The sequence below is a fragment of the Trichomonascus vanleenenianus genome, assembly GCF_965637985.1.
Source record: "Trichomonascus vanleenenianus strain CLIB 3782 genome assembly, contig: TRVA0_004S, whole genome shotgun sequence".
Taxonomy (NCBI): domain Eukaryota; kingdom Fungi; phylum Ascomycota; class Dipodascomycetes; order Dipodascales; family Trichomonascaceae; genus Blastobotrys; species Blastobotrys vanleenenianus.
Window position 1 is genome coordinate 381,772 of NW_027481883.1, and position 26,074 is coordinate 407,845.

General features: G+C 48.9%; 9 protein-coding genes across 9 annotated transcripts; 6 read left to right on the plus strand and 3 right to left on the minus strand.

Moving 5' to 3' along the window:
- Nucleotides 1-208: 208 nt before the first annotated feature.
- Nucleotides 209-3,782, plus strand: TRVA0_004S03906 (uncharacterized protein; the record flags this gene model as incomplete). The annotated part of the gene is made up of 2 exons (XM_076682772.1): nucleotides 209-2,914; nucleotides 2,967-3,782. The coding sequence occupies 2 exons, from the start codon at nucleotides 209-211 to the stop codon at nucleotides 3,780-3,782; spliced, it is 3,522 nt and encodes a 1,173-aa protein (XP_076543134.1).
- A 402-nt stretch (nucleotides 3,783-4,184) lies between these two features.
- Nucleotides 4,185-6,051, plus strand: TRVA0_004S03928 (LMBR1 domain-containing protein; the record flags this gene model as incomplete). Its single annotated transcript, XM_076682773.1, has 2 exons — nucleotides 4,185-4,187; nucleotides 4,240-6,051. The coding sequence occupies 2 exons, from the start codon at nucleotides 4,185-4,187 to the stop codon at nucleotides 6,049-6,051; spliced, it is 1,815 nt and encodes a 604-aa protein (XP_076543135.1).
- A 1,038-nt stretch (nucleotides 6,052-7,089) lies between these two features.
- Nucleotides 7,090-8,301, plus strand: UBI4 (ubiquitin; the record flags this gene model as incomplete). The annotated part of the gene is made up of 2 exons (XM_076682774.1): nucleotides 7,090-7,137; nucleotides 7,201-8,301. The coding sequence occupies 2 exons, from the start codon at nucleotides 7,090-7,092 to the stop codon at nucleotides 8,299-8,301; spliced, it is 1,149 nt and encodes a 382-aa protein (XP_076543136.1).
- Nucleotides 8,302-10,067: 1,766 nt separating this feature from the next.
- INO1 (inositol-3-phosphate synthase INO1) lies at nucleotides 10,068-11,675 on the plus strand (the record flags this gene model as incomplete). The annotated part of the gene is made up of 1 exon (XM_076682775.1): nucleotides 10,068-11,675. One exon carries the CDS (start codon nucleotides 10,068-10,070, stop codon nucleotides 11,673-11,675), a length of 1,608 nt encoding a protein of 535 aa, XP_076543137.1.
- A 562-nt stretch (nucleotides 11,676-12,237) lies between these two features.
- On the minus strand, nucleotides 12,238-14,142 carry KIP2 (kinesin-like protein Kip2p; the record flags this gene model as incomplete). The annotated part of the gene is made up of 1 exon (XM_076682776.1): nucleotides 12,238-14,142. The coding sequence occupies one exon, from the start codon at nucleotides 14,140-14,142 to the stop codon at nucleotides 12,238-12,240; it is 1,905 nt and encodes a 634-aa protein (XP_076543138.1).
- Nucleotides 14,143-15,336: 1,194 nt separating this feature from the next.
- On the plus strand, nucleotides 15,337-15,886 carry TPM2 (tropomyosin; the record flags this gene model as incomplete). The annotated part of the gene is made up of 2 exons (XM_076682777.1): nucleotides 15,337-15,354; nucleotides 15,419-15,886. The coding sequence occupies 2 exons, from the start codon at nucleotides 15,337-15,339 to the stop codon at nucleotides 15,884-15,886; spliced, it is 486 nt and encodes a 161-aa protein (XP_076543139.1).
- A 423-nt stretch (nucleotides 15,887-16,309) lies between these two features.
- PEP4 (proteinase A) lies at nucleotides 16,310-17,573 on the minus strand (the record flags this gene model as incomplete). The annotated part of the gene is made up of 2 exons (XM_076682778.1): nucleotides 16,310-17,389; nucleotides 17,454-17,573. 2 exons carry the CDS (start codon nucleotides 17,571-17,573, stop codon nucleotides 16,310-16,312), a joined length of 1,200 nt encoding a protein of 399 aa, XP_076543140.1.
- A 1,019-nt stretch (nucleotides 17,574-18,592) lies between these two features.
- On the minus strand, nucleotides 18,593-20,716 carry RAD53 (serine/threonine/tyrosine protein kinase RAD53; the record flags this gene model as incomplete). The annotated part of the gene is made up of 1 exon (XM_076682779.1): nucleotides 18,593-20,716. The coding sequence occupies one exon, from the start codon at nucleotides 20,714-20,716 to the stop codon at nucleotides 18,593-18,595; it is 2,124 nt and encodes a 707-aa protein (XP_076543141.1).
- Nucleotides 20,717-22,083: 1,367 nt separating this feature from the next.
- SIP3 (SIP3 family protein) lies at nucleotides 22,084-25,959 on the plus strand (the record flags this gene model as incomplete). Its single annotated transcript, XM_076682780.1, has 2 exons — nucleotides 22,084-22,342; nucleotides 22,400-25,959. 2 exons carry the CDS (start codon nucleotides 22,084-22,086, stop codon nucleotides 25,957-25,959), a joined length of 3,819 nt encoding a protein of 1,272 aa, XP_076543142.1.
- Nucleotides 25,960-26,074: the final 115 nt, after the last annotated feature.

Here is a 26,074-nt window from a genome sequence, read left to right on the forward strand (position 1 = left end):
TCTATTTTTTCAACAGGGAGCTCATGACAGTCAGATCCAAATAATATTGGAGATCTCGATGGCCCAGGCTGTCTCAGATCAACACAGCCGCACGTTGATGACATAATTATACTGCACAAGTATTAGTCAGATATGCGCCCCACCTCAACAAGTCCGTAGCCTACCTTTTTCTCGAGGAAACAGGTCGAGAGTAAGAGATCATGGAGAAATGAAGACGCGGAAGGAGCTACAGGAAGCGCTAAAGTCGCTATTAAAGCTCACTGTTCCGTATGGTGCAGACAAAACCACCTTCAAGCGCACGCTGAAGGGTGCGTTAACGACGCTAATATGTTTCGTTCTATGCTTGATCAACCCAGTGGACAGGGCTATGGGTACATCTTCGTTCCTGGTGGCTATGATTGCTGTCAACGTGCATCCAGCTAGACGGTTGGGCGCGATGATAGAGGCTATGGTGCTCAGTTTAACCGGAGCTGGCACTGGAGTAGCGTTCCTCGTGCTTATTCACTTCATTGCCTCCAAGATCAATCTAAATGCAGGAGAAACCCAAGCGCTCGGGTTTTTGGCAGTAATAGAGATCCTCGTGCTTTTTGTCCATGGATTTGTTCGAAGTCTGGCTCCTAGGTTATTTTTACTCGTGTTCTTGTTCTTCCTCGTAGTGCATTTCGGATTTTTGACGAGTTTAACGATTCCGCCAGGAGTCCTGGCCAAAACTTTCGCCATTCCAATCACCATTGCAATTGGTGTGAGTACCGTAGTGAGTTTGTTTGTTTTCCCCGAATTTGGCTCGACATACTTGGGTACTTCCGTTATCAAGATGCTCAATGGCATGCATGAGCATTTCAACACTTCGGTGCTTTTCTTCCTCGGTAAGGTTGATACCGAAGTGGAACCCGCCAAAGGACCAATAATTTCTTTAGGAACCCTCCAGGAACAAAAGTCACGCGATAGAAATAACCTCATTACATGCAAGTCTGTTATGGAAGAATCAGCATTTGAGATTTCTTACTCCTTCATGTCGCCGCTGGAACTAAAACCCATGGTCAAAACACTCAAGAATGCAGTGGTAAGCTCAAATGCTCTAACTGGCGCTTGCGAGCTGGAATATGCTTTGCTTGGATATAGCCACCTCGAGCGTGACGGAGGGAGAAGAAAAAGCGATAACAGCACGGGAAGTGAAGAGTCGGGCGAGTCCGATGATGCACCCCATCATCACCATGCCACACGAAGTGAAAGTATGTCCCCTGACGAGCTTATAGAAGCGCTAAAGCCGCACAAGGAGATTGAGCACGGAGATAAGGATTTGCTGCTGCAGTTTCTCGATTCAGTTCGGGACCCAATCTTGACGCTCTCTAATGCCATTTCACTCTCATTAAACGCCATCAAGCGTTCGATAGCTTACGCCTACGATGTTCCTGAAGATGAGATTGAATTGCTGACATTTGCCGGCTCAAAATCGACCCTCGCCGACCGAACCCCGGCTGCCTTGAATAACGTTGATATTACGATGGAAGTTATTGACCGCACACTGCAGAAGATGGCTCGTGCGCTCAGCGATTACGACGAATGGGTCCCCAAATCGCTGGAGTCAATTGTGCTAGAAGGGGAGAGCGAAAATTTGGACGAAGAGCTTCTCATGCCCCGTGATGAATTCTTCCTCATATCATCTTTTCTTATGAATCTCCGCGAGTTCGCTAACAGCACAAACCAAATACTTGTAGAGTGCAGAGACATTCTAGAGATATGCCACCGGCGGCAGGCCAAAGGCTGGTACGGCCGAGGGCTTTGGTTCTCCGGGCTTTCGTCACGTAAGCTATTTCTTAAATACCTCGCTACTGGCGAGGCAGAGAAAAAAGAGGCCGATGTCCAAAGCACAAGTAAGAGATATTATAAAGATGAGGATCCACAGAAATCATCTGAACCGATTGAACCCAGCGAAAAAGAGACAGAAAAGGAGGAACCATCAGTGCGAAAAGACATTGGCAGAATGTTCCGGATATTGGCAGCAGCTAAATGGAAGAGATTCTCTACCTCTGCCAGAAATATCATAGCTGACATTGTCGAGTTTCCTAACCGCTATAAGAAGCATGTTCGATATGCATTTAATTTTACGCTGTTGTTAATGCTGATTAGTTTCCCGGCATTCAGCCCTAATATGCGACAATGGTATATTGACATCCGAGGTGCCTGGTGTGGATTCGTAGCGGCAATCTCGCTCGAGTCTTCGATTGGCAGTACAAATACCCTTTTCTTATCGCGATCCGTTGGAGTTATTCTTGGTTCTGCGTGGGGATATGCGACGTATGTCGCCGGGAGCTGGGGAGCTGACCCTTATGTTATGACTGTGATGCTAGCCATTGGCGTTTTGCCAGCTTATTATCTCCTTTTGAGATCGCCGTTTCCCAAGGCTGCAACAGTTGCTATCGTGTCGTGCAATATTGTGATCCTGTCAACTGTTAGGCCCACTATTCCGGGGACGATTTTAACGAACTTTGCCAAGAGATGCATCACAATGCTGGTTGGTAGCTCAGCTGCTATTTTGGTTCAGATCTCAATTTACCCTGTGAAAGCCCGAGTGGAGATGGTCAAATCGGTTGCTTTTGCAATCCAATGCTGTGCTCGCCTCGAGGGCGCACTTTCTCAGGGCATCGATCTTGCGGAATACCCGTCCCCCGATTTGCATCTTATTGTCGACCAACGCTGCAACAAGCTGTTTCAGAGGGCAAAGAAAGCACTAGTAGCTGCGGAAGTATACCGGGAAGCGACGGAGAGAGAGCCAAGACTGAAGGGATCATTTTCGAGCCGCGAGAAGATCTATGGTGAGATTATTTTTGTACTGCACCAGATCGTCGACAAGTTCCAAAACATCGCCTTTATGCGAAAAAAGTATGGTTCTGCAGTTATTGAGGACCTTGGAGTAAGTATACGAACCAACTTGATTATTATGAGAGATGCTAACTTGGAACTAGCCTTACGTTTATATATACCGACGCGAGTTTTACGGGTGCTTGACGTCTACTCTACGAGCGTTGGAGCAGGCTTTGCTAACCAAGAGTTCTCTGCCTCAGTTCTTACCCAGCTCCCGGGTGGCTCATTTGCGAGTGGTTAATCGAGTACGGGAGATGCTTGCTGGAGAGACTAGTCGGTTTACGAGTCAGGTGCAGAGCAGAAACAATAGTAGACACCCGAGTATGACTGATATCCGCATTGAGGAGCCAAGTAACCTGCATCCGCTGATACCCACCGATGATCATCGGCATAATATGGTGAAGCACAAGTATATGAGTTGGAGTGCCAACAGCGCGGGTCTTGAAGAGATTGTCGAGTATGTTGAAGAACTGATTGAGTTGACCAAGCTCATTGTCGGAGTAAACGAGTTCCGGTTTGGATTCCTGAGCAGACCGCTTTACGAAGACTGGGCAGCAGGAGCGTCACACGACGATAATCTGCAGCCAGGGTCAAACACTCGAACGACTACCAACTCCGATATGGAGGGAAATGATTCAAAGCTCCAGCATACGGGCCAACGGTCTTTCTCAATGTTTGGTGAGCCCAACCGTCCGAACCTAGAACTTGGAATTCGACCAATGGTGAGCCAGAGCCTCCCGCAGATAGGCGAAAAAGGGGAACTTGATAGAGTACCATCTGCTTCCAGTTCGGTCAGCTACACGGATCGGGCTAGAATTATCGATCAGGAGCTACCAATTGCTTTACAGAGATTTACTAGCCGTCGACAAAACGACTCGAAACGGAAGAAGAAACAGATTGGTAAGGGCAAGCAATAATTTGAAAATAGTATAGATATAGATGATGTAATATTACGATTATGAATAATGACTGAATGAAAATGGTAATGAGTATTTTTTTTGATCAATAACCCCTACGTACCATCCAGGCACTCCGAGGACCATCTATCCTCCGCCACCGTACAACCTAAATAGATAACAAAAGCTGCATAACCAAAAATAACTCTATCAACAATATACCATTTGACACAGTTTTCTACGGGGATAAAAAAATTGCCAATTTATCATCCATACATACCTTTAAAGGCGGTGGATTAAAACACTCCGTGGCGCGATATGTAAGTGGTGAGGGCGCGGCGCCGATGATAGCGCACATTCATTGACAACTCCGAAACTACCAATTCCAACCGTGGTAAATGCAACGAAACCAATATTAGAACGATGGTAAGCCAAATTCGTCTAGAAAAGATGGTAGTGCTAATATACTTGATTACAGTGGCTGTTAGTCTTATTAGCTTTTATCGTGACCGGGGTTGTCGTGCTCTGGGGTATTCGACTGTTTTCCAAGCTCCGAAGAATACCACTCTTCGTGTTAGTACCACTCTTCCTGGCGGTTTATATCCCCAGTTCAATCGTCGTGCTGGTGCCAATAGATCTGATGTCTTCATCGGATCCGAACCATCCGATGTTCTATTTGAGCGAGCATACCCGGTTAGTGATCTGGAGGGTGATTTACTGGCTTGCGTTTGCACTTACATGGGCTGTTTTGCCGGTTCTGCAAAGCTATATCGAATCTGGGTACCATGAGCCGACTAAGAAGCTGTTCCAAGCTCTGCGACAAAATGCCCGGTACCAATTGCTTATGCTTGCGGCTGGTATAGTCGGGTTGTTCTACATGCTCATCACTACTAAGGGGCTTACTCTGGGTTCAGTCAAGTCTCTGGTTATTGCACTTGCGCATTGCTATGCACTGGTGCTTGCTATTTGGATGCTGGGTCATGGTCTGGTAAACCTTCCGCGGGCCATGTGGAATGACGCGGATCCCAAGGTGTTCTTGAACCATTGGTATAAGCAAGCCACTAGGATAAGCGACGCTTTCGCTGAGGCTCAGTCGGGCTATGCAGATGTCGTAGCGGAGATCAAAGCACTGGCCCAGTACAAAGACGGGCCGTTTGTGGAGTGGATTGACGAACTGCTAGACGACGTTGAGATGGGTCCTGAGACTCGGTACAGGGGCTCCGCAAGAGTCACGGTGGACCCAACGATGATTGGAAAAGAATACCTTTCGAGCCTTTCAAGTCGACTCTACAGGACTAAGTCTCGGCTGATTCGACACGAGGCAGAATGGCAGAAACTACTCAAAGATTGTTCAGTAGCGGAGGATATCCTCAATGCCCAAACGGAACGGACGCTTGTGTTTAGATTCAGCAAAACGCGATTTTCTCCTCGAATGGCGTACTTGTACTACACCAAAGTACACACAGGTTTCTCGAGAGCGGTCGCGGTCGTTTTGGCAGGTATTTCTGTCATTCTGGCCTGGTCTGAGGTTACCCATGGCACGAAGGCCTCGATTGTTAACTACATGATCAGGGCCAGCTATGGCCTCTGGCAGCAGTTGCTGTCGACGCTGATCCTCGGCTATATGTGCTGGGCAGCATTTTCCAGCTTGACTCGAATCCGAGTATTCAACGTCTACGCTTTAGTTCACAGGTCCAGTGACATGTCTTCGCTGCTATTTTACGCTATGTATGCCTGCCGACTGACTGTTCCGTTGAGCTACAACTACTTGAATCTCATTTCATCACGAGAATCTGTGTTTGAGGAGTTCCTCGGCAAGTCGATTAACCTGACTCCTCTGGGCAGCTATTTCAATGATTGGCTGCCCCGATTGATCGTATTGCCCATGGCGCTTACTCTGTTCCATTTCTATGACAAGATGCGAGACTTCCTTGGATTCGGACTGTCGTTCGATGACAATGATGAAAGTGGAGAGTCATTTGGCTCCATGATTGAGGGCAGAGAGCTAGTATCCAGGGCTCTCTCTGACCCTCGAAGCAGATTTGCATACCATGGACTGGAGAGACACTCGGCTTTTGCGAATGCTACGCACCCATCGCGGCCTAGCATTGACCGATATGAGGATCGCCCATTTACCGCAGCGGTGACTCAGGAGCCGGCAAATGAGACTATTAACGAGCGTCTTGGGGATGCAGTTGACACTGTAAAGTCCTTCTTTGGAAGCGTTTTCACCAGAGTGTCCAATCTACGGAATAGTAATGCCACAGATGGTGGGTATATTAATGTGTAACGAATGTAAATTTTTATTTAGAATAGAACTGAAAGGTCCCTTGAAGCCAATTGAACAAACTGCTCTACGTGATTTCTACGGTTTCCCAGTGGTAAACTACCGGTACTGCCCATAATTGATACAGTAGTGGTTCGGGCTGGCTGGACAAAAACTAACTGAACCGGCGGAATGCTAAAAATACAAAGTATTCAGGGGAAAAAAATTAATCCCTTTCGGACTCGGAGAAATATTTGGAAAGGTTTTGCTATAATTGTCAATCAATGCAAGGGAAAAAGTTTTTCCTCGTATCCCATTTGATCATCATCCAGACCCTCCTCCGTCCCTATTCATTCCGCTCGGATATCGGACAGTGACTAACCGATCGTAATCGTTACACCGCCGCCGCGCGTTTATCCACGCCTATATTCAGAGAACAATCAATATTGAATGCGACAAGCCTAGTAATAATATCCCTTTCCTCTGAACCCCCTGGTTTCCTACGTTGTGCCAGAGCCATGGGTGAGAGAACTTTAACGAACGTCATCGAACGGCTGAAACAGAGGCCTCCTCACTGAAGTCGAATGAAGCCATTTCGCGCGCGCAAACGGAGCTAACCCACTTTTGGCTGTCGGATGACCTGCATGGGGGGGCAGCCAGGCCCACATATGGGGAAGCTCGGAAGCGACCATGTGGAAGAAGACGGAACCGCCTCGAGATTGGAAGATCTAGCCAAAGTAAAAAAAAAAAAAAACCGAAAAAGGAGAGAAACGGGGAATTTGGTGCAGAAAAACTCCATGGCGGGAAACATCTGCCCGACTCGGCGCTACGGGTAAATGCAAATCGACGTGGGGCGAGCAACAAGGTATTTCTAAGGTGTTCCACAATTTACGGCTGCAGCACCGATAAGGCAAGATCTTGGGTAAGACGTGCCATTGTGTTGTACCGCCACCCAAATTGGCCGACCATTATAAATACAACCTTTACCCACTCCGTTTTATTCTTTTCCTTTTTTTCATTTAACTTTTACATCGAATTTTCAGTAATAGAAGCCACTGAACAATGCAGATTTTTGTTAAGACTCTGACCGGCAAGACCATTACTCTAGAGGTATGTTATTATTGCTACTTGTTGTTTGCCGCTGTATAGCTTTGCTAACGGTTTTTTTCGTAGGTCGAATCGTCTGACACGATTGACAACGTCAAGTCCAAGATTCAGGATAAGGAAGGCATCCCACCAGACCAGCAGCGACTTATCTTTGCTGGTAAGCAGCTCGAGGATGGCCGAACTCTGTCCGACTATAACATTCAGAAGGAGTCTACTCTCCACCTTGTGCTTCGACTGCGAGGTGGTATGCAGATTTTTGTAAAGACCTTGACTGGTAAGACCATCACTCTTGAGGTCGAGTCTTCCGACACTATCGATAACGTCAAGTCGAAGATTCAGGACAAGGAGGGCATCCCACCAGACCAGCAGCGACTTATCTTTGCTGGTAAGCAGCTCGAAGACGGCCGAACTTTGTCTGATTACAACATTCAGAAGGAGTCGACTTTGCATTTGGTTCTGCGACTGCGAGGTGGTATGCAGATTTTCGTAAAGACCTTGACCGGTAAGACCATTACCCTCGAGGTGGAGTCTTCCGATACGATTGATAACGTCAAGTCAAAGATTCAGGACAAGGAGGGTATCCCACCAGACCAGCAGCGACTTATTTTCGCTGGTAAGCAGCTCGAGGACGGCCGAACGCTCTCTGACTACAATATTCAGAAGGAGTCCACTCTCCACCTCGTTCTTAGATTGCGAGGTGGTATGCAGATTTTCGTCAAGACTTTGACGGGCAAGACGATTACTCTTGAGGTTGAGTCTTCTGATACTATTGACAATGTCAAGTCCAAGATTCAGGACAAGGAGGGTATCCCACCAGACCAGCAGCGACTGATTTTCGCTGGTAAGCAGCTAGAGGACGGCCGAACCCTGTCTGATTACAACATTCAGAAGGAGTCTACTTTGCACTTGGTTCTGCGACTGCGAGGTGGTATGCAGATCTTTGTCAAGACTCTGACTGGTAAGACGATTACCCTCGAGGTTGAGTCTTCTGACACCATTGACAATGTGAAGTCCAAGATCCAGGACAAAGAGGGCATCCCACCAGACCAGCAGCGACTTATCTTTGCTGGTAAGCAGCTCGAGGATGGCCGAACTCTGTCTGACTATAACATTCAGAAGGAGTCGACTTTGCACTTGGTGCTTCGACTCCGAGGTGGTGCTATGTAAGACGATTGGGACTCGTATATATAGTTGAATGAATTATTTATTCCTCTAAGCTGCTTATTTCAGTAAACTGGTAGGATGACCCCAGATAATAACTAGTAGAAGTTAGATGAGAAGCACTAGAGGAGACGGTTAGCGTGGAGGTCGATCATTGGGGGGGGGAGGAAGGAATGTCTTCAAGTGGGTGAGATAACCTCTTGACATGATTTCATAGGAAATAGGAAGATGTCGAGTCAGGAGACGACTGAGGCCAAGATCTCTTTAAAGCCAGATGTGAATATTCATGAAATTTAAGCCGTGTGCGTGTAACTAACAAGGTATTGATGATATGAAGCAAGATGCATCCAAATCCACTCAGTTGGACATTAAGACCAATGATGAATGTATGGGAACGCAAGAGGAACCTCAGGAGAGGGAGATGTGGCACGTCCTAGATGGTAATGAAGCAGAAATGTCTTCTCCTACATGCTTTGCTAGCGAGAAGTGGCTCCTGGGTGATCTTTAGCTATCTAATCCATTGCAGCTACCCACTGAGGTACATACTAATACAAATACTGACGTAGGTAGTTCATTATGATAACGAAATTGCATCTACTGATTACAGCCGGACTTGTCACTGGTTACAGATTGTTATGATCCTTACCGGCTCTTCGTTGATATACCGGATATACCATTTCGTGGGGGCTTACGAATAGGCCATACTTTTCACATGGCGCAATGCATCTAAAAAGAACTCGTCGCATTTCTGCACTGCCTCGTTGGTAATAGTGCGGTACTATTCAACCCGGCAAAATTTTGGGAGATCATAATGGCATTGAAGTCATACTACACTGTACTATCATTCTATCAATCGAAATGATATCAATACGTCCGGGGTAACTGAGTGAATCGGCGTGAGTACAGTACAGTAGTCGGATTCATCGGTCGTCTACGCAACGCGGCCGAAAAGGCCTTTGTACTGTGTATTACGCTGTAAGCGTACATTGAAGTCCAGAAATGTCTCGGACCCGCTCCGCCCGTAGTTAAGCCGGGGGCATTTCCCAATTGGGTAATAACGAGGCAGGGAGACCGCGGTGTGCAGCCGGAGCCCAACCCCGAGCACGGCCGCTCATTGGCTGACGCAGGCCCTTCCCTTTACTCAAAGTAGCAAGGGCCCCATTGAAGGAGGGCCAAAAATCGAAACCGCGGTCAATTCGCACCGTTCGACTTCGTCAGAGCGTCATGTCGAAACTCAGGGGGATCCGCGCGGCTCAGAAGAGGCTCGTGAGGCTCATAAGCCGTCTGGGGGACCCCATGGTCCTCGTAGGCCCCTTTTTTCCAGCGAGGGGAGTGTATCGGCACTAAGACAAATTGAGGTGCAGGCCAGTCTTGCCGGAAGAGCCTTAAGTGCCGCTTTTTTGCTGGAATGGATAACGATCATTGGCTGGCTTGAGAGGAGACTTGTTGGGCAGCTTACATGGCCAATTCTAAACCAACAATTGCGAAACCCTTGGGATCTGCTTGGCGAGGGATATTTAAGCACTGAGATTTCTCCCTTGTGAGACTTTTTTTTTTTGCTCTCCATAGTCAATTAAGAATTTCATTCAATTGAACTCCTTTGCAAGCTGGTAAACGGTTGATTTCCAGCTTCACTTAACACACATTCACCACGTTTTCGAATCTATTAGGCTCCGCCCACCACCCATACCAATCCTCTGCTCCAAAGTCGGGTGGTATATCAAGTTGTAACAACTCGTTCAACCTGTTCTTCTATTAATTTGAATCCAAAAATGGCCCCATCTGTTACTCAATACTCCGCTGCCGACGCCGCTGCCTCTGCCCGAGCTGCTGGCAAGTCTGGCTATACCTCGGTCGAGGTCGCTTCCGACAAGGTGCGAATCGCCGAGGACGCTATCTTCTCGAGTTACAAGTACGAAAACGCCCAGGTCCGAAAGACCCAGGACGGTAAGTACAAGGTGACTCCAACCTCCGTCGACTACGAGTTCAAGGTCGGTACCAAGGTTCCAAAGCTTGGTATCATGCTTGTCGGTCTCGGTGGAAACAATGGTTCCACCTTCACTGCTGCCATTGAGGCGAACCGAAACCAGATCTCGTTCCACACTAAGAACGGGATCATTGAGCCAAACTACTACGGCTCCGTCACCCAGGCTGCTACCGTCAAGCTTGGTGTCGACGAGAATGGCAAGGACGTCTACGCGCCATTCAATGAGATTGTGCCAATGGTTCACCCGAACGACTTTATCATTGGCGGCTGGGATATCAACAAGGCCAACCTTGCTGAGGCCATGAAGCGCGCTGAGGTCCTCGACTACGATCTCCAGAGACAGGTCGCCAAGCACCTTGAGCCAATTGTGCCGCTCCCATCCATCTACTACCCAGACTTCATCGCCGCCAACCAGGGCGAGCGAGCCGATAATGTCATCGCAGGCGACGACAAGTGGGCCCACGTCGAGCACATCCGAGCCGACATCCAAAACTTCAAGGAAAAGAACGGTGTCGACAAGGTTATTGTGCTGTGGACTGCCAACACTGAGCGATACGCCGACATCATCGAGGGTGTCAACGACACCGCCGAGAACCTCCTCAAGAGCGTCAAGGAGTCCCATGAGGAGGTCTCTCCATCCACGATCTTTGCCATTGCCTCCATTCTCGAGGGCGTCCCATACATCAATGGTTCCCCACAGAACACCTTCGTGCCAGGCTGCATTGAGCTTGCCGAGAAGCACAACGCTTTCATTGGCGGTGATGACTTCAAGTCCGGCCAGACCAAGCTGAAGTCTGTGCTTGCCCAGTTCTTGGTCGATGCTGGTATCCGACCGGTCTCCATTGCCTCCTACAACCACTTGGGCAACAACGATGGCTACAACCTGTCTGCTCCAAAGCAGTTCCGATCCAAGGAGATCTCCAAGTCTTCTGTGGTTGATGACATGATCGAGTCCAACCATCTTCTCTACAATGACAAGAAGGGCAAGACTGTTGACCATTGCATTGTCATCAAGTACGTCCCAGCTGTTGGTGACTCCAAGGTCGCCATGGACGAGTACCACTCTGAGCTCATGCTCGGTGGCCATAACACCATTTCTATCCACAATGTCTGCGAGGACTCTCTTCTTGCTACGCCATTGATCATTGACTTGGTGGTTGTTGCTGAGTTCCTCTCCCGAGTTTCCTACAAGAAGGAGGGCGAGGCTGAATACCACGGCTTCCACTCGGTTCTCTCGTTCCTTTCCTATTGGCTCAAGGCCCCATTGACCCGACCAGGCTATGATCCAGTCAACGGTCTTAACAAGCAGCGAGCTGGTCTGGAGAACCTTATGCGAGCTTTGGTTGGTCTTGGTCCACTCAACGACCTTAAGTTCGAGGAGCGATGCTTGTAAAAAAAAATCTATTTAATTTTTAATTTCTGTGAGTAATTATGAATAATCACCTTGGCCGCCTGTATTACGCCGGACATGTCATTTGACTTGTAGCACACCATGAGAATTGAACAGTATCGGTCCCAGAGAGCACCTGCCCTACCTGAGGAGGAATTGTCTGCGATAAGCAGGCAATGGCTTGAGAAGTTTGACAGATACCTTCTGGCAAAGCGCCGAGTGAGAGAGGCGATTGAGCGGGAGTTCATGGTCGAAGATGACTATTCAAACCCGTTTGGTCCAGCATTGCTAGTATGCGTGAAAGGGGTCGAAACATCGGTTGACGATTATTCAACTGAATGCAACAAGCTGAAGCATTTACGAAAAGTCTACCAGTCATATATGGGCTAGAACGAATAATTATTATCATCTATAATTGGCCGCAACAAATCGTATCTGCCGCAGCGACTTCAATTTTTCTTTAATATTGCCGATAAACATGAATGACTGCGAGGTAAAGTCTAAGGTATTATTAAAACAAAATAAATATCTAGTTAATCGGTGCCAATGCAAAATAAATACAAGATTAAACATAGCTCTTCACCGGAGACAAGATATCCGTCAGGGTATTGTCCTCGTTGGTATCGCTGTGGCTACTGGAAAGCGAGTCTGGCGCCGTGCGGCTAGAGAAGTAGTACCGCGAATACTGCGATGAATAGCCATTCGGGGGCAAAGTGGAGGCGCTATATGAAGCCAAATTCTCTTTACGCTTGTTAAGGGACCGCAGTGCTGCGATGATTCGATCCTTGTCCTGATTGCTCTCTCGCAGTTCGTCAATTTCTTCCTGCAGGTCCTGAATAAGCTCGCTCTGAGCTTGCTCAGTGGACATGGACGACCGGTTCGACAGCGTGCCACCGACAGTCCGATGCGACAGCTCCTGCTGGTATAACTGCTTTTCCAGATGCGAGATGTACGACTTGTACTCCTCAATTTGCTGGCTCTGTTTACGGTCGCCGGTATCCGAGTCAGAGTCTCCCGTTGAAAGACCCAAAACCTCATCTAGGCGCGAATCGTCACATAAACGAGTCAGGTGCTCTACTCGTTCGTTTAGAATCTTGTTCTCGGCTTCTAGTTGAGCGATCTGAGTGGCAAACGAGGTGAGCGTTGCTTGGGGAAGCGGAGGAGGAGGAGTTCCAGATGTTGAAGTTGCAGGGGTTACAGTAGAGAATGTTGCCGAGCTTGCCGAAGAGGGCGAATACGACGAAGCAGATGAAGCGGATGAAAAACCGCCCAATCTGAGCTGCTCAATCTCGAGTTTCTGGGCCTCAATCTGCTGCATAAGTCGCTCAATTGTTTTGGCATCGGCCAAGCTGGGCTCCTCATTGCGCTTGACATTGACCACGACATTCTTAGCTCTCGCGGCAAATCTCAGCGTGGAAACGGTCTCTGTGTATGAAGATGAGCTGCCAGTCTGAATGGTACACAGAACACTGACAAGCGACTTACCAGAAAGGGCGGGCTGGAGCAGTCGGGTAAGCTTCGAGTCTCTATACGGCACATGGACATTGGATCCCGACGGTGAGGAGAGTCGCGCAATGACGGTACCGAGGGTGAGCAGGGACTTGTTAATATACGCACCTTCTTTTCTTCGCTCGGCCTGGGACACAGCACGCTCACTACCAGCAAGATCACATAGGTAGAGGGTTGAAACTTGTTTCGTCGAAGAAGGGGTCTCCAATTTGGGCACGGAGTCAATAGATATTTGTACAACAGCATGAGACCGCGAACTTCGGGCATTGAACTCTGTGGCATCGGTTTTCCTGACACTATCTCCCTTGGCAATTGTTTCAAGCAGTTCGTTGGGTGAGGACACCTCGACCTCGCGCAGACCCAGAGCCCTGACCCCCTTTACGCTGTCGTCCCTGAGCCTGATGTCATCTCCGTTTGATCCGGGATTCAGCAGATCATTAAGGTGCTCGTTGTAGATTTCGAGATAGGCGACCTTGACGCTGTAGGAGCGCGAGATGTCCTGCCAAATGTGCTGAAAGATAGACTGGACCGAGAGCGGGATGATACCCGGGTTATCAGAGGAGCCCTGCATAGAGTACGTCTTACCGGAGCCCGTCATACCGTAGGCGAAAACGGTACCGTGGAATCCAGACATGACGTTGGACACCAGCTCGCGGACGCTGCGGTCATATACCTGTTCATTTGAAGCAGTTCCGTCATATACGTTGTCAAACGCGAACTCGCCGACGTCTTTATTGGAGACGCAATTGCGAGCAGGAGACACTTCCCACAAAGAGTCTGATTCCGCCGAAGGTTTGGCTCTTATGCTTACCTTGATGTTGCCCGAGTATGTGCTGCTAGTGCTGCCCAATGGGGGTGTGTAATTGTAGACGGAGTTCTGGCCGCTAGGAGTGCCCGGGCGAGTTTTGAATTGCGGAGTTGGCGATCGTATCGAGGCGGACGAGGCCGGCCGTCGTAGCATGTGAGGCGTCTGTGGCCTTGAGAGGTTCATGTTCGATCCGCTAGGCCTGACTGCGCGTTTAGTTGGAGAGGAAGGGGTCGCAAATGGCATTTTTTCGTCGCCAATTTTCAATGCTTCAACTATGAAGGTGCCGTATGTCGTAGTGGTCTATGAACCAAATAGCGGTATCAAACTCCAAAATGCCAAAAAAAAACAATAATAATCTTGGGGGATTGAAGATCTTGTGTTTGTTCTAGTTCAGTAGGATTATATTTGACAAGCAGGTGGAAGAATACCAATGTAAAGAAAAAAATCCGACAAACAGGGGCTAAATTGAGGAAAAAAAACATAAAAGCCCATACATTGAGTTTTTCAAAAACACACAGACTGAATGGTCCAGGGGCATTCCAAATGGGTACATGTCTCAGCCCAATGGAGCTTCCTTACCCTCCTGTAGCGCTCCGCATTGGGAGACTGTTTACCTCCTGCCTCAATGGGCGCCCTGTGCGGCGAGCTGTCTTAGCGCAGCCGCCTGTTTTAAATATGCAGTGTGCCGCTATATACAGTACCATCACATTCCATTATATTAACCACCGGATAATGTTTGGCGGATAATAGAAATGACAATCAAGTTTACTGATTACTAATTGAATGATATATTGGTACATGGTTTTATACCAGTTATTCATGGTCTACATATCTACTGTTGTAATAACTGGAATGCGTTATTGTAAAGAGAGTACAAAAAACGGTATGAAGATCTACCCCATTAATGTATATGTTACTGTATAATATATATAATATATATACTCTATGTACTATATATATGCTATACGGTATAGTCTAGCCGTAGGAATATCCCGGATGATCTCAGCGTGCTTGTGTATTATATATATAGCAATAGAAGCTGTCCTGTGGGCCGGCGGGGAGGCATCTCATCGCCACCATCACAAAAACGATACAGCTACTGTACATAAGCCAATTAAACAAATAACGGCACCTGCTACAAGTATAAATGTCCCCCATCCACGTAGATTGCCAGCTTGTTGAAGCATCGCCTGACGATAGACGGTCACCGCCAACCCCCTGACCACGGGGCGCGCGCACGCGGGTCGCGCTTCATAAGCCACGTCTCCTCCCCTTGCCTCCCCCTTTGCCGAAAATCCAAAACCTTCTGACGTTGCAACAACCCACCATTACTACCATCAACTAACCATGGATAAGCTCAGAGAGGTGAGTGTTTTTGGGGGGAGTGAGGGTGTAATTGGACGCAGTGCTAACACAATTGGGGATGTAGAAAATCAACTCACTCAAGCTCGACGCCGAGACCGCCCAGGAAAAGGCTGACGAGTACCACGCCAAGATCACCACGCTGGAGGACGAGCTGACCCAGAAGGACCAGGAGATTGCGTCCCTCACGCACAAGAACCAGACACTGGAGGCGGAGGTCGAGGCTCTGGAGGCCAAGCTCCAGGAGGCCAAGACGGCTGCCGACGAGGGCGTGGCCCACGGCACGCAGAACGAGTCGCTGACCAAGAAGATCTCGATGATTGAGACGGAGCTTGAGGAGTCTGAGCGCAACCTGCGGGAGACTACCGACAAGCTGCGACAGACGGACATCAAGGCGGAGCACTTTGAGAAGAAGGTCGCCTCGGTCGAGCAGGAGCGTGACGAGTGGGAGAAGAAGTACGAAGAGCTCCAGGAGAAGTACGCCGGCGCGAAGGCCGAGCTCGAAGAGATCCAGCAGCAGCTCGAGTCCATATAACTAGCTTTGGATCGGGACGACTCTTCCCCAATGCATTTACCCCCGTCATCTCCGCTTCCTGCAGAGCTCGCCGAGAGCGATTACGCCGGTATGGTTATCGTAGCTTGTGTTCTGTGGGTTGTATTTAACTATAACATACTATAGCCAAAATATTCCTTTCGTAACGTTCACTCCGCGAAGCCACGGGGGTTTGGATTAGTCAATTGAAGCAGTAGAGCGTAAATGGGGGCCAACGAAGCGGAGATTTTGTAGTCATGTCAATTGGCCTCTCCACGGGTCAAGTTTCGGTTCAATTGAGGTTGTAGAGTATTACCAGGTGGGGCTGTTCACGTATAACTAATAATTGAAAGGTTACTGCTAGTATATATAATATATAATGCTCTCTAGAGCTGAAATAGCAAATTCTATTTCGTATAAGGAAGCTTATCGCGCCTTGGCAAGGCCAACGGCGTTGTTGTCGAGGTCGTAGATGGAATAGTATCGTCGCAGGAACGCGTCGCCAATGATGGCCATAGGGCCAATGGGGGCTGGAATGTCCATTGGCGTGAAGGATGAGACACACGAGCCGCCGACCTCGAGGGTATAATCGTAAGCGCTCAGAGTGAAATTATAACCATCAAAGTTAAGCGTCAGGTCTGGCAACGAGGCCCGTTTGTTGCAGTCAATGGTGTATTGGCCACTCCACGACTTCTCGGCGCCAATCTGCGCATTGAGGATCTCGGCCAGGCCAGATGGCAGGGCAATAAGCGAGGTACCCGTGTCAATGGCGGCACCCGTCTTGTCGAGGTGCGCCGTCTCGTCGCCGAGCGAGATCGAGTCAAACTGCACCTCCCAGTACGCCTTTCGCCGCACAGGCAGGTACGTCACCTCGCCCTCGTAAAACTCGTCGTCGATGCCGCCAAACGTGGCGGTGCCGCCGTTGTTGGCGTCCTTGTTCGTGTCGCCGAGGTAGAACGAAAAGACGTTGTCGTCGAGCAAGCCGTTCTTCTTGGCATTGTACACCGGCGGCACAATGTGGTTCACCGAAATGGTGTCGTAGGCGAGCCCCAAAATACCGTCAAACTTGCCAAACGCAAACGCCAGCCCGGGCTCGGACGTCACCTCGGCGAAGTCCTGCTTAGGGATCACCAAGTCGCCGAGCTGCAGCGTGTCCTGCGACACAAATCCCGAGACTGCGCCGGACCCGTACTGGATACTGAACTCGGACCCATTAGACTTGTAGGTCGACGAGGCGCTAGAGTCGTACTTCTGGTGCAGGAAGCACGCAATCGAGCCGCACTCGACAGAGGGCACCCACAGGTTGGACGAGCCCGTGTCAAGAATCACCTTGAAGTTCTGGGCCGGGTTGCCCAACGCCACCTCGGTGTAGTACTGCGCGTTGAGGTAGTTGGAGAGTGGCACGTCGTGGCCGCCCTCCGCCACAAACGGAAGGTCCTGCTTAGCGTCGTTTGCCACTCCCAGGTACTTCTGACCCAGGCTCTTGACGTGGTCACGGAAGCCGGTCTACGGTTTATTCTAGTTAGCAATGCCTCAGCCAATGATTATAAGACCATTGCGCAAAACTTACGCCCTTAAACTGCTCTTCCAGTGGCACCTTGGAGATACTGGCCCGGTGCACAGCGGCCGACGAGGTTCCGGCCAACAGAGCCACAACGACGGCGGTGGCCAAAGTACTATCTAGTATCATTTCTAATTCAATTCAATTCACAAAATTTAGCACAGCCGGGGTCTCCACGAGTCACTACGAGTGCTAGTTCTATGAGACGACGAAGTGTGGAGAGTGGGTTGTGATGAGAGGAATGTTGTGGCTGCGGACGGTGGCCCGGCCCTTTTAAGGTCGTTTGTTTCCCGATAAAGAAGCGGCCCTCGCATGATAAGCTCACTGTGCATGGCAACCCAATCGCGGGTGGCCGCGGCACCGTTTGCCGTTTTAGGCAGTGCCCCACCACCTGCTATTCGCCGGTTAGCTACTTCGCGTAGCGGGTAGCGAATACGCGCAATACGATGATTACTTCCACGTACAATGATGTTAATAATGATATACCAATACAATAGGATATTGTGTGTTTGCAATTTTAGGAGACCAGGGATCTGTATTCGAGCAATGTTCGTAGCCGCACGTAGATAGGGTTTGAATATAGAGAGGATAGATCGCGAATGGAATAAAGTACCGCGTAAGATAAATCAAGATTGCGCTTTTATTTCACTAAAAGTGCTCAATGGGCCATAATAGGGTTTGGTCTGGTGGTAGCTTCATCGGAAAGCAAGTATGCTATCAGAGCAAAGTTGTTGTCATTGTACATTGCTGTGCTTAAAGCTATCTTCAAATAGACTCGTCAGTGATAGAAGTAAATACTCCGGTGTCTGCTAAACAGGCTTATTTAATCAAACCCGTCTATGTCCAATGTATAGTGTGCTCAGTCTACAGTCTACAGTCCGACAGCCAACCTAGAAGTGGTCTAGTGTACTGCCTGTCAATTATGCGCTACATACCAATGAATTGCAGCGAAGTGGTAAGTCGTATAGGCCAACCAAGTTTATTTTTCACGGCCAATGACTTTTATTAAGCTAGTAAAAAACGGTACATGTCCAATAACATGTGGCATTAAATGTATATAATGAATATGCTAGTAAAGCCGCACATGTCCAATAGCATTTATGGCATGTATACGTTATATTGTGTATGCTAGATATGTTTATTAGTAGTTACTTCATTAGCGACACTTTCTTCGCAGCCCGAGTTTCCTCCTGGCTCAGCAACTCTCGCCGCCGTTTACCACTCACTGGAGACGCCACCTTGACGGCCGCCCGCGTGTCGAAGATATCCGGATTCTTCAACCGTCGCACTCGAATCTCATTCTCAGTCAGCTTAGCCACAACAACAGGGCCATCTCGGCTCTTGACCTGCTCGGCCAAAAAGTTGGTACTGTAGCCCATAAACTCAACAACCACCTTGCCGTCCTTGTCGCGCGTGTCGTTACGGAAAATATCAATCTTGTCGCCGTTCGACAGCTGCACCTTGTTGTGCTTGCCGATTCGAACATTATTCACATAACACCCATTCGACGAAAGGTCAGTAAACCATACTGCATATCGGCCATCCTCTTCTCGCACCCGCTCAATAGCGCAATGGTGTTTGGAGATGCGCATATCGTTAACTAGCGCAACATCAGCGTCCTGCCGCCCGAGAATCGTCCGGTCCATACGAATGCAAATATCAGCACACGGCAGACTCGCGCCAAGTGTGTATAACATCATCCACGTATCCTCTGGATACAACGGTTCGGGCTCATCGTTAATATCACGCACACCAAACGATGGCTGGTTGAAGCCGTCCTCCTCGTTGTTCTTTGGCGTCACCGCCTCGTGAACCTGCGGCGTGGCCGGCCGAGTAACCTCCTCCCCAGCCTTACTGCTAGGAGACATGTACAACTCTGGAATGTTCTCTTCGTTCCCGGGCACCTGGACATGCTTATGCTTATTGTCGTGGGTAATGGTCTCCATGTTATCCCGCAATGGAGAAGAGGTATTGAGGTTCATAACGCGGAACTTCTCTTCCGCCGAGTGCGACTCGCTCGACATTGCCGTTCCAGCCATTTCCTCGTCCTCTTCAATGTACAGTCCCTCGCGTAGCCATGGGTGCTGAAGCGCCTCCTCGGCCGAAGGCCGCTTCTCAGGACGCACTTGCAGCAGGCGGTCAATGAAGTCTAGACAGCTCGCGCTGGCGCCCTGGTCTTGCAGCAGATATCGATTGTACTGACCCGACTGAACACTCGTGTAGAGCTTGTCCTGAGTGGCACCGTCAAACGGCAAATACCCGGTAAGAATGACAAACGTGAGGCATCCAATGCTCCACATGTCCACCTTATTGGAATAGAACACCTTCTTGTCGCGCGACCGCTTAGTCTCCATGACTTCGGGAGCCAAGTACGCCAGCGTGCCACAGAACGTCTTCATCACGGACTTGTGCGCCGAGAGCTTGGCCAGACCAAAGTCCGTCACTTTAATCTCAATGGGCGAGTCTTGCACAATGAGGATATTATCGGGCTTGAGGTCTCGATGACTAATGCCGTTGGAGTGCACATGCTTCACTGCACAGCACACCTGCCGGATGATCTCACGAGCGGGCAGCTCGGTAATAGGGCCGTAGTTGAGTACAAAATCCATAAGATCGCCGCCTTTAACATAGTCCATGACAAGGTAGAATGAACGGCTATCCTCGTAAACCTGGTGCATTGTCACAACATACTTGTGCTTAATAGACTGGAGGATCTTGATCTCCCGCTGGATGGCTGAAGTGTCGGTCATTCGCGACTTGGAAATAATTTTAATCGCATAAGGCTTGCCCGTATTGCGATCCAAAGCCTTCTTCACCGTAGCAAACGCTCCGCTACCCAGTACGCCCTGCATTTCGTAGTCGGCGTGGATTCCGACCTGCTGCTGGTTCTGATCTTTGGTCATAATGACTGCGAACTTGAGATGGTCCGCGTCTACGCCCTTGCCTACTTCTATCGTGTCCCTCGAGTGCAGTAGCACTCCTTTATTCTTGGCCAGCCGCGCAAAATTGAGCATAGTGCCGTTAGTCGAGGTATCCTTGATCATCAGACTGTCCGAGTCGTCCTCACCCCGGTATATGACAAAGTGCCTGTTACTGTAACGCTTGGAGTCGCCAAGACAGAAGTCATTGGCGGGGTTCCTGCCGAAAGTCCACATGTTCTTGTTCCCTTCCCTCTCGAGAATCATCTTCCCACCAGGGTACTTGCCGTCTATCGACACCAACACGCACAGCGCATTCTCATCGAGGGTGTCCTCGACCTCTTCCTGGGTCATTGCCTGGGTGGCAACATCCTCTTCCATGCTCATTTCCGTTCAATTCAACGTTAGTTCGTCCAACAGGGGGTGAGATTGAGGTAGAGGGTACTCAATTAGTCGTCGGTGGGTCGGCTATTTATCGTTTTTTTGAAGAGACACACTTCGTCTGGCAGGCATACGCATACAGAAACGCCTTTATTACCGCAGGTTACCCTCTATTTTCGGTTGCAAAGACGGTCGATCGATCGAAGCGAAGTTTGAAAGACGCGTTTTTTCAGCAACGGAGACACAATTTCCATTAACATGGTCGCGCGGCACGCGTCACCACGCGGAGCACCGTTCAGTTCGATGAGACATACCTATCCTCAGCTTACCAGCATATGGATGCCCTATTGTTGATAGCCTAAAGGCCCCTTGTAAACGAAACTTCGGAATAAATATACTGTAGGTTGTAGGTAGATGGTTGGGCGTGGCTATTTGAAATAAAGATTTATGGGCTACAGTGGGTTCATGCACGTTACGCCAGTAGATAGGTGACAGTGGTGTCCCGTGCACATATACCAGTTGTAGCAGGGATCCTGGCTGTTGGAATTTATTCACGTGAGCCCTCTGGACATTAAGAGCAGAAGATGCGAAATTATATTTCTTTAACACTACTAGGGCTGTTTGAGATCTATCTGGAATCAGATATGACGCAGTGAACCAACTTCATGGTAGCGGACTAGTCAATTGAGCATCTAAGTCAGTTAGCGATTAACTTTTGCGGGTGCAGCCCTGCTGAAGTTGACCATGTGACGTTGAACAGAGACTGGAACTGAGCTGCCGGTAGTATGGAGGCCCCTTACTCTCTTTTATCGATTGAGCCTACCTCTTTAGGGCTCAACTCACAAAATAACCAATCTATCAGCCCTTGGACAACCCTAATGATGTCATTCTATATTGTAAAAGACTGCCTTTAAAAACAAGTAAAATGGCACGACAACACCGGTACATTACAGTTCCGCCAAAAGGCCACCCCCATTTAAAAGACCTGGCAATATCAAGATCCAATTGACATATCAAATTCTAAGATATCCATATAATACATTCTACTTTGCTCAAAAAATAACATAAATGGTACAACATTTGAAGTGTAATGGCAGTTGTCTATAAAGAGGCCCTTTCCCTGCCTTTCCGCCGCCGGACAGCGCATGCGGCTCAACGATGTGTGTGGCGCGCCAGCCCCCCCCCCCTATCTCTTGTTTTAAGCGATACGCCGTAGCGACCAGCCGATAAACCACCCAGCACATCACCAGCGAATTAACCATTTGCCCCCTTCTTTAAATTGACCTAAAGGAGAGCAGAAATTAGCCCAATTGGCTCAGCGGGAAGAGGATTCAGATATCATGTCTGAACCAAGCGAAAAACCTGAGCCAGAGCAGGAGCACCCCGATGCCGAGGCGCCCGCTGAAGCTCCCGCTGACAAGGCTAATCGGAGCACCAACACGCCCATGGCTATGTTGGCCGTGTCGTTTAAAGAGGCGGCATTGGACAGTCCGACTTTTCGGGCTAGTATGAATCACCTGGGGGAGCAGTTTGAGGCGCTGGATCGCTGGATCGATGGTTTCATCAAAGCTACCACTAGGATGACCCAGGAAATGGAAGGTAAGTTCAAAAAGAAGGCGTCGAAACTATATGAAGACTAATAGGCTTATTTTGCAGTTTTGCAGGATGCAGCGAATTTCTTGATTTCGAGGTTCGTGCCTGACTTCGTTACACAGGGTCTGATTGACCATGACTATACCATGCTTGCTATGCGGAGGTACGCTGGCGCCACGAAGCACTTCTGGACTGAGATTATCAGCAGAGTGAACTTCCAATCGAACCGGACGATAGCTCGACTCACCGAGTTCCAGAAAGCCGATCTTCGGAGCTTTAAAGAATGCCGCAAGAACTTTGAAGCGACCCAGGCCAAGTTTGATGCGGCGCTCAACCGGTACGCATCCATGTCAAAGACTAAAGAACCTTCCTCATTACGGGAGGACGCATTTCAAGTGTCCGAGTCGAGAAAAGCCTATATCAAGGCGAGTTTTGACATGTGCTGCATCATAGCCACCGTGCAGAGAGCTCTCGATACATCTCTTGTTGAGGCGCTCGCCGACCCGTGGGTGCTGAGATCTCGGTCCATTGGGTCTTCAGACCCAGTGTTCCAGCGAATCGGCGTCGAGATGCATAGACTTAAGACTTGGGCTAAGGTCATGTCTAACTCAATGAGACCAATTGAGATCGAAATGCTCCGGGCTCGCAAGGAAATGGAGGACGCTGCAGTGGGTCGCGCCATTCCGTCGCGCGAATTGAACGACTACACGGTCCAGACCTCGACAATTAGCCATTTCGTGCCGGATGCCGAGCCGGACTTGCCAGACAACGAGAAGCATGGATGGCTGTTTGTCAAGTCGTCCGTCAAACCCGCCAGACAGGTGTGGGTACGACGGTGGGTTTTCGTCAAGAACGGTATGTTTGGGTGGCTTGTGTTGTCGCCAAATAAGAATTCTGTACAGGAGAGCGATAAGATTGGAGTGCTTCTGTGCAATGTGAGCCCTGAGCCGAGCGAGGATCGCAGGTTCTGTTTTGAGATCCGGACCAAGGACAGTACTCTCATCCTCCAAGCGGAGACACTAGCAGACCTCCGATCATGGCTCCAAGTGTTTGAATTTTCAAAACGCCAGGTTATTCAGAACGACACTAAAAAGTCAGACATATCCTACGCCTTCCAAACTGTGTATCCACTCATTCCAGAGTTTGCATCCACGGCTCACACCTCTTCTGACATGGAGATCACGCATCTGCGGAATGGCGCAGATGCCAACATAGTAGGAACGAGCCCGAGCTCTCCGCGCCAGTCTACAGACCTTAACCGTATAATGCACAGCCTCATCGCGACTCCAGAAGCGACAAGCATTCAATCGATTATGATCAATGGGAAGTCGGACTTCCCAGAAGCATTTGATTTCGAAAAGACTGCTTCTACATTCACATCTATCGGCCCCTTCCCGGCTCACCTTGCCCCGTCACCTCTCGTCAATGCACCAATGCCTACGGCATTGACCAAAGACGCCATTCTTTCTAGCTCCTGCTTGACTCCCACGCGAGTACCTAACGCTGCAACCGCAAACTTTTGGGGTTCTGTCAACTGGGCACTCTATCTTAAAACGGAACAGCTCCGCGGCGTTAACAACGCTTCTAACGCGGAGGAATCCCCGTTCTCAGTGGTCCAGAAGGTCGTAGAGGGATACCCAGACTACTATCCAGCAGAGCTCCGTGCTCAGGATACTCAAATGCGAGCTATTTTCCAGTCCGTGGTGGACAATGATCCAATGGATAGAGTTGTTCTTGTTGTCCGTGCGTTAGTTGCTCCGAATCCAAAGCAGGAATTGCCGGCACGTATTTTCGTTACACCTCGGAATTGCTACATCTACTCCCATATTTTTGGATTCACTGCAGTCGTAAAAAAACCCTACTCTGAATGGCTCAGTTGCGAGGGCCATGCCGGTACAAGTTGGGATACAATCTATTGGGTCGATAAGGATGGGTCGAGTGTTAGTGCACGTGTATTTTTGGACTCTGGACGGATTATCCAAAAGCGAATGCAGTATTTGATGGATATACTGGATAATAAGGAAGTGACACTCAAAGACATTGTTGACAAAATGCGCTGTCTAGGCATGCCACCGAAGGCCATTGACAATGGCGAGTTTAGTGGAAGCGATGGCGGCATGGCTACTAGGGAGAATGACACACGGCAGTTACTTCACGACTACCTCAGCATCAGGAGACCAAAGACAATTCGCGCCATCACATCGCGCTCGCAAATGCAGTCATCGACGATGATTGATCTCGCACTTACCATGGACCAGAAAGTTGCTGAGAGGACATTCGATATTTCAGCTAAAACGTTGTTTTATGTCACCTTTGGTGACTTATCTCCTGTGTTCCATTACGCCGAGTCCTCTCTTTATCGAAGGACGAACCTTGAGATATCGCCGTGGAAACTGATCAAACGGTCAGGGAAGCTCGAGAGAGACCTGTCATTCAATTTGGAGGCGAAAGGAGTCTTCCCTCAATCCCCAAATACGCCGTCAAAGTACAACAATAGCAAAGTGGTTAATGTCCAACGAGTCGAAAAGATGGACGACAGCGGCTTTTACTCCGTTTACGATAGGCGGTCTCCATGGGAATTGCCCCATGGCGATGTTTTCTATACTACCACTCGGTTTGTTATCACTCAGGCAGGCAAGGGCAGGTCCAAGATGACCATATATGCCACAGTTGAATGGGTAGAACGTTCCAGGATGATGCGAATGGTTGTCGAAAATCTGGTGTATCATCACATGGCTATCGAGTATAAGATTCTATTGAACAGAGTAGCCCAGTGCCGTGAGAAATTGGGCAAAAGAGGCATGGCTGTTACCGCAGTCCGTTTGTTTGGCCGGCTAGGCAAGCTTGCCGTGCCAGAAGAAGAAGAGACTGAAACGGCTGCTGCCTCTGAATCAAACGAACCGGATGAGAGGGAGAAGTTGTTTGCTTACAGTTTCCACAGCAGTTTATTCGGGTGCATTGTGACCGTTATCACCAGCATCGTGATGCTTGTTGTAAAGACTGTGAAGAATATGTATAAGGAGATGACGCTGCACAAGTTTACTGTGGGACTTCTTGTTGCCTCAGTGGGCTTAAATCTCCTCCTCACTGGTATGACGTCTGTGTCCTTCTGGACTGAACGACGCGCTTCGTCCGTTATGGCAAATAAGCTTCATGTCATTCCCGGTCAGTCTTCGGTCATGAAGCGTTCTATTTATCTCTCTGATATTGATGAGTTGATTCGCTCGGGGCATTTGATGGACTCTATCGAAACCAATGGGTTGTGTTATGACAAATTCAAGTCGTTGGTTCAGCCGCCCATTCTGGACAATCTGGAACTGCCGCTCTCTATTGGAGCTATTGGTAGCCTTGACAGGGAGAGCCAGGAGTACTCAAGGCGTATCACGCGATACAGAAACGAACTTGGAGTAAGAAGGAACAGGTTGTTGATCAGTTTGAGGATGCTCAACCGAATCGAACAGGAACTGATGATTACCGAATGGAAGAACTTCTTGCTCCACGAGATCAATATTTGCTCTCGATTGACTGATGAGAACGTCGACAAGCGAAACCAGTCCGTGCTGAAGGCATATTGCGAGAGCTGTATGGAAGAGTGGAAGCACTCTAGTGACATTGTGGTCTAGTGATCTTACTGCAATACTGTATTATATTTATTATGCATTGCATAGTTAACTGTTAGCTTAAAAAAATCTTAACATTAGTCATACATGGAAGCTGTAGGTGGGTGTAATACCGGTG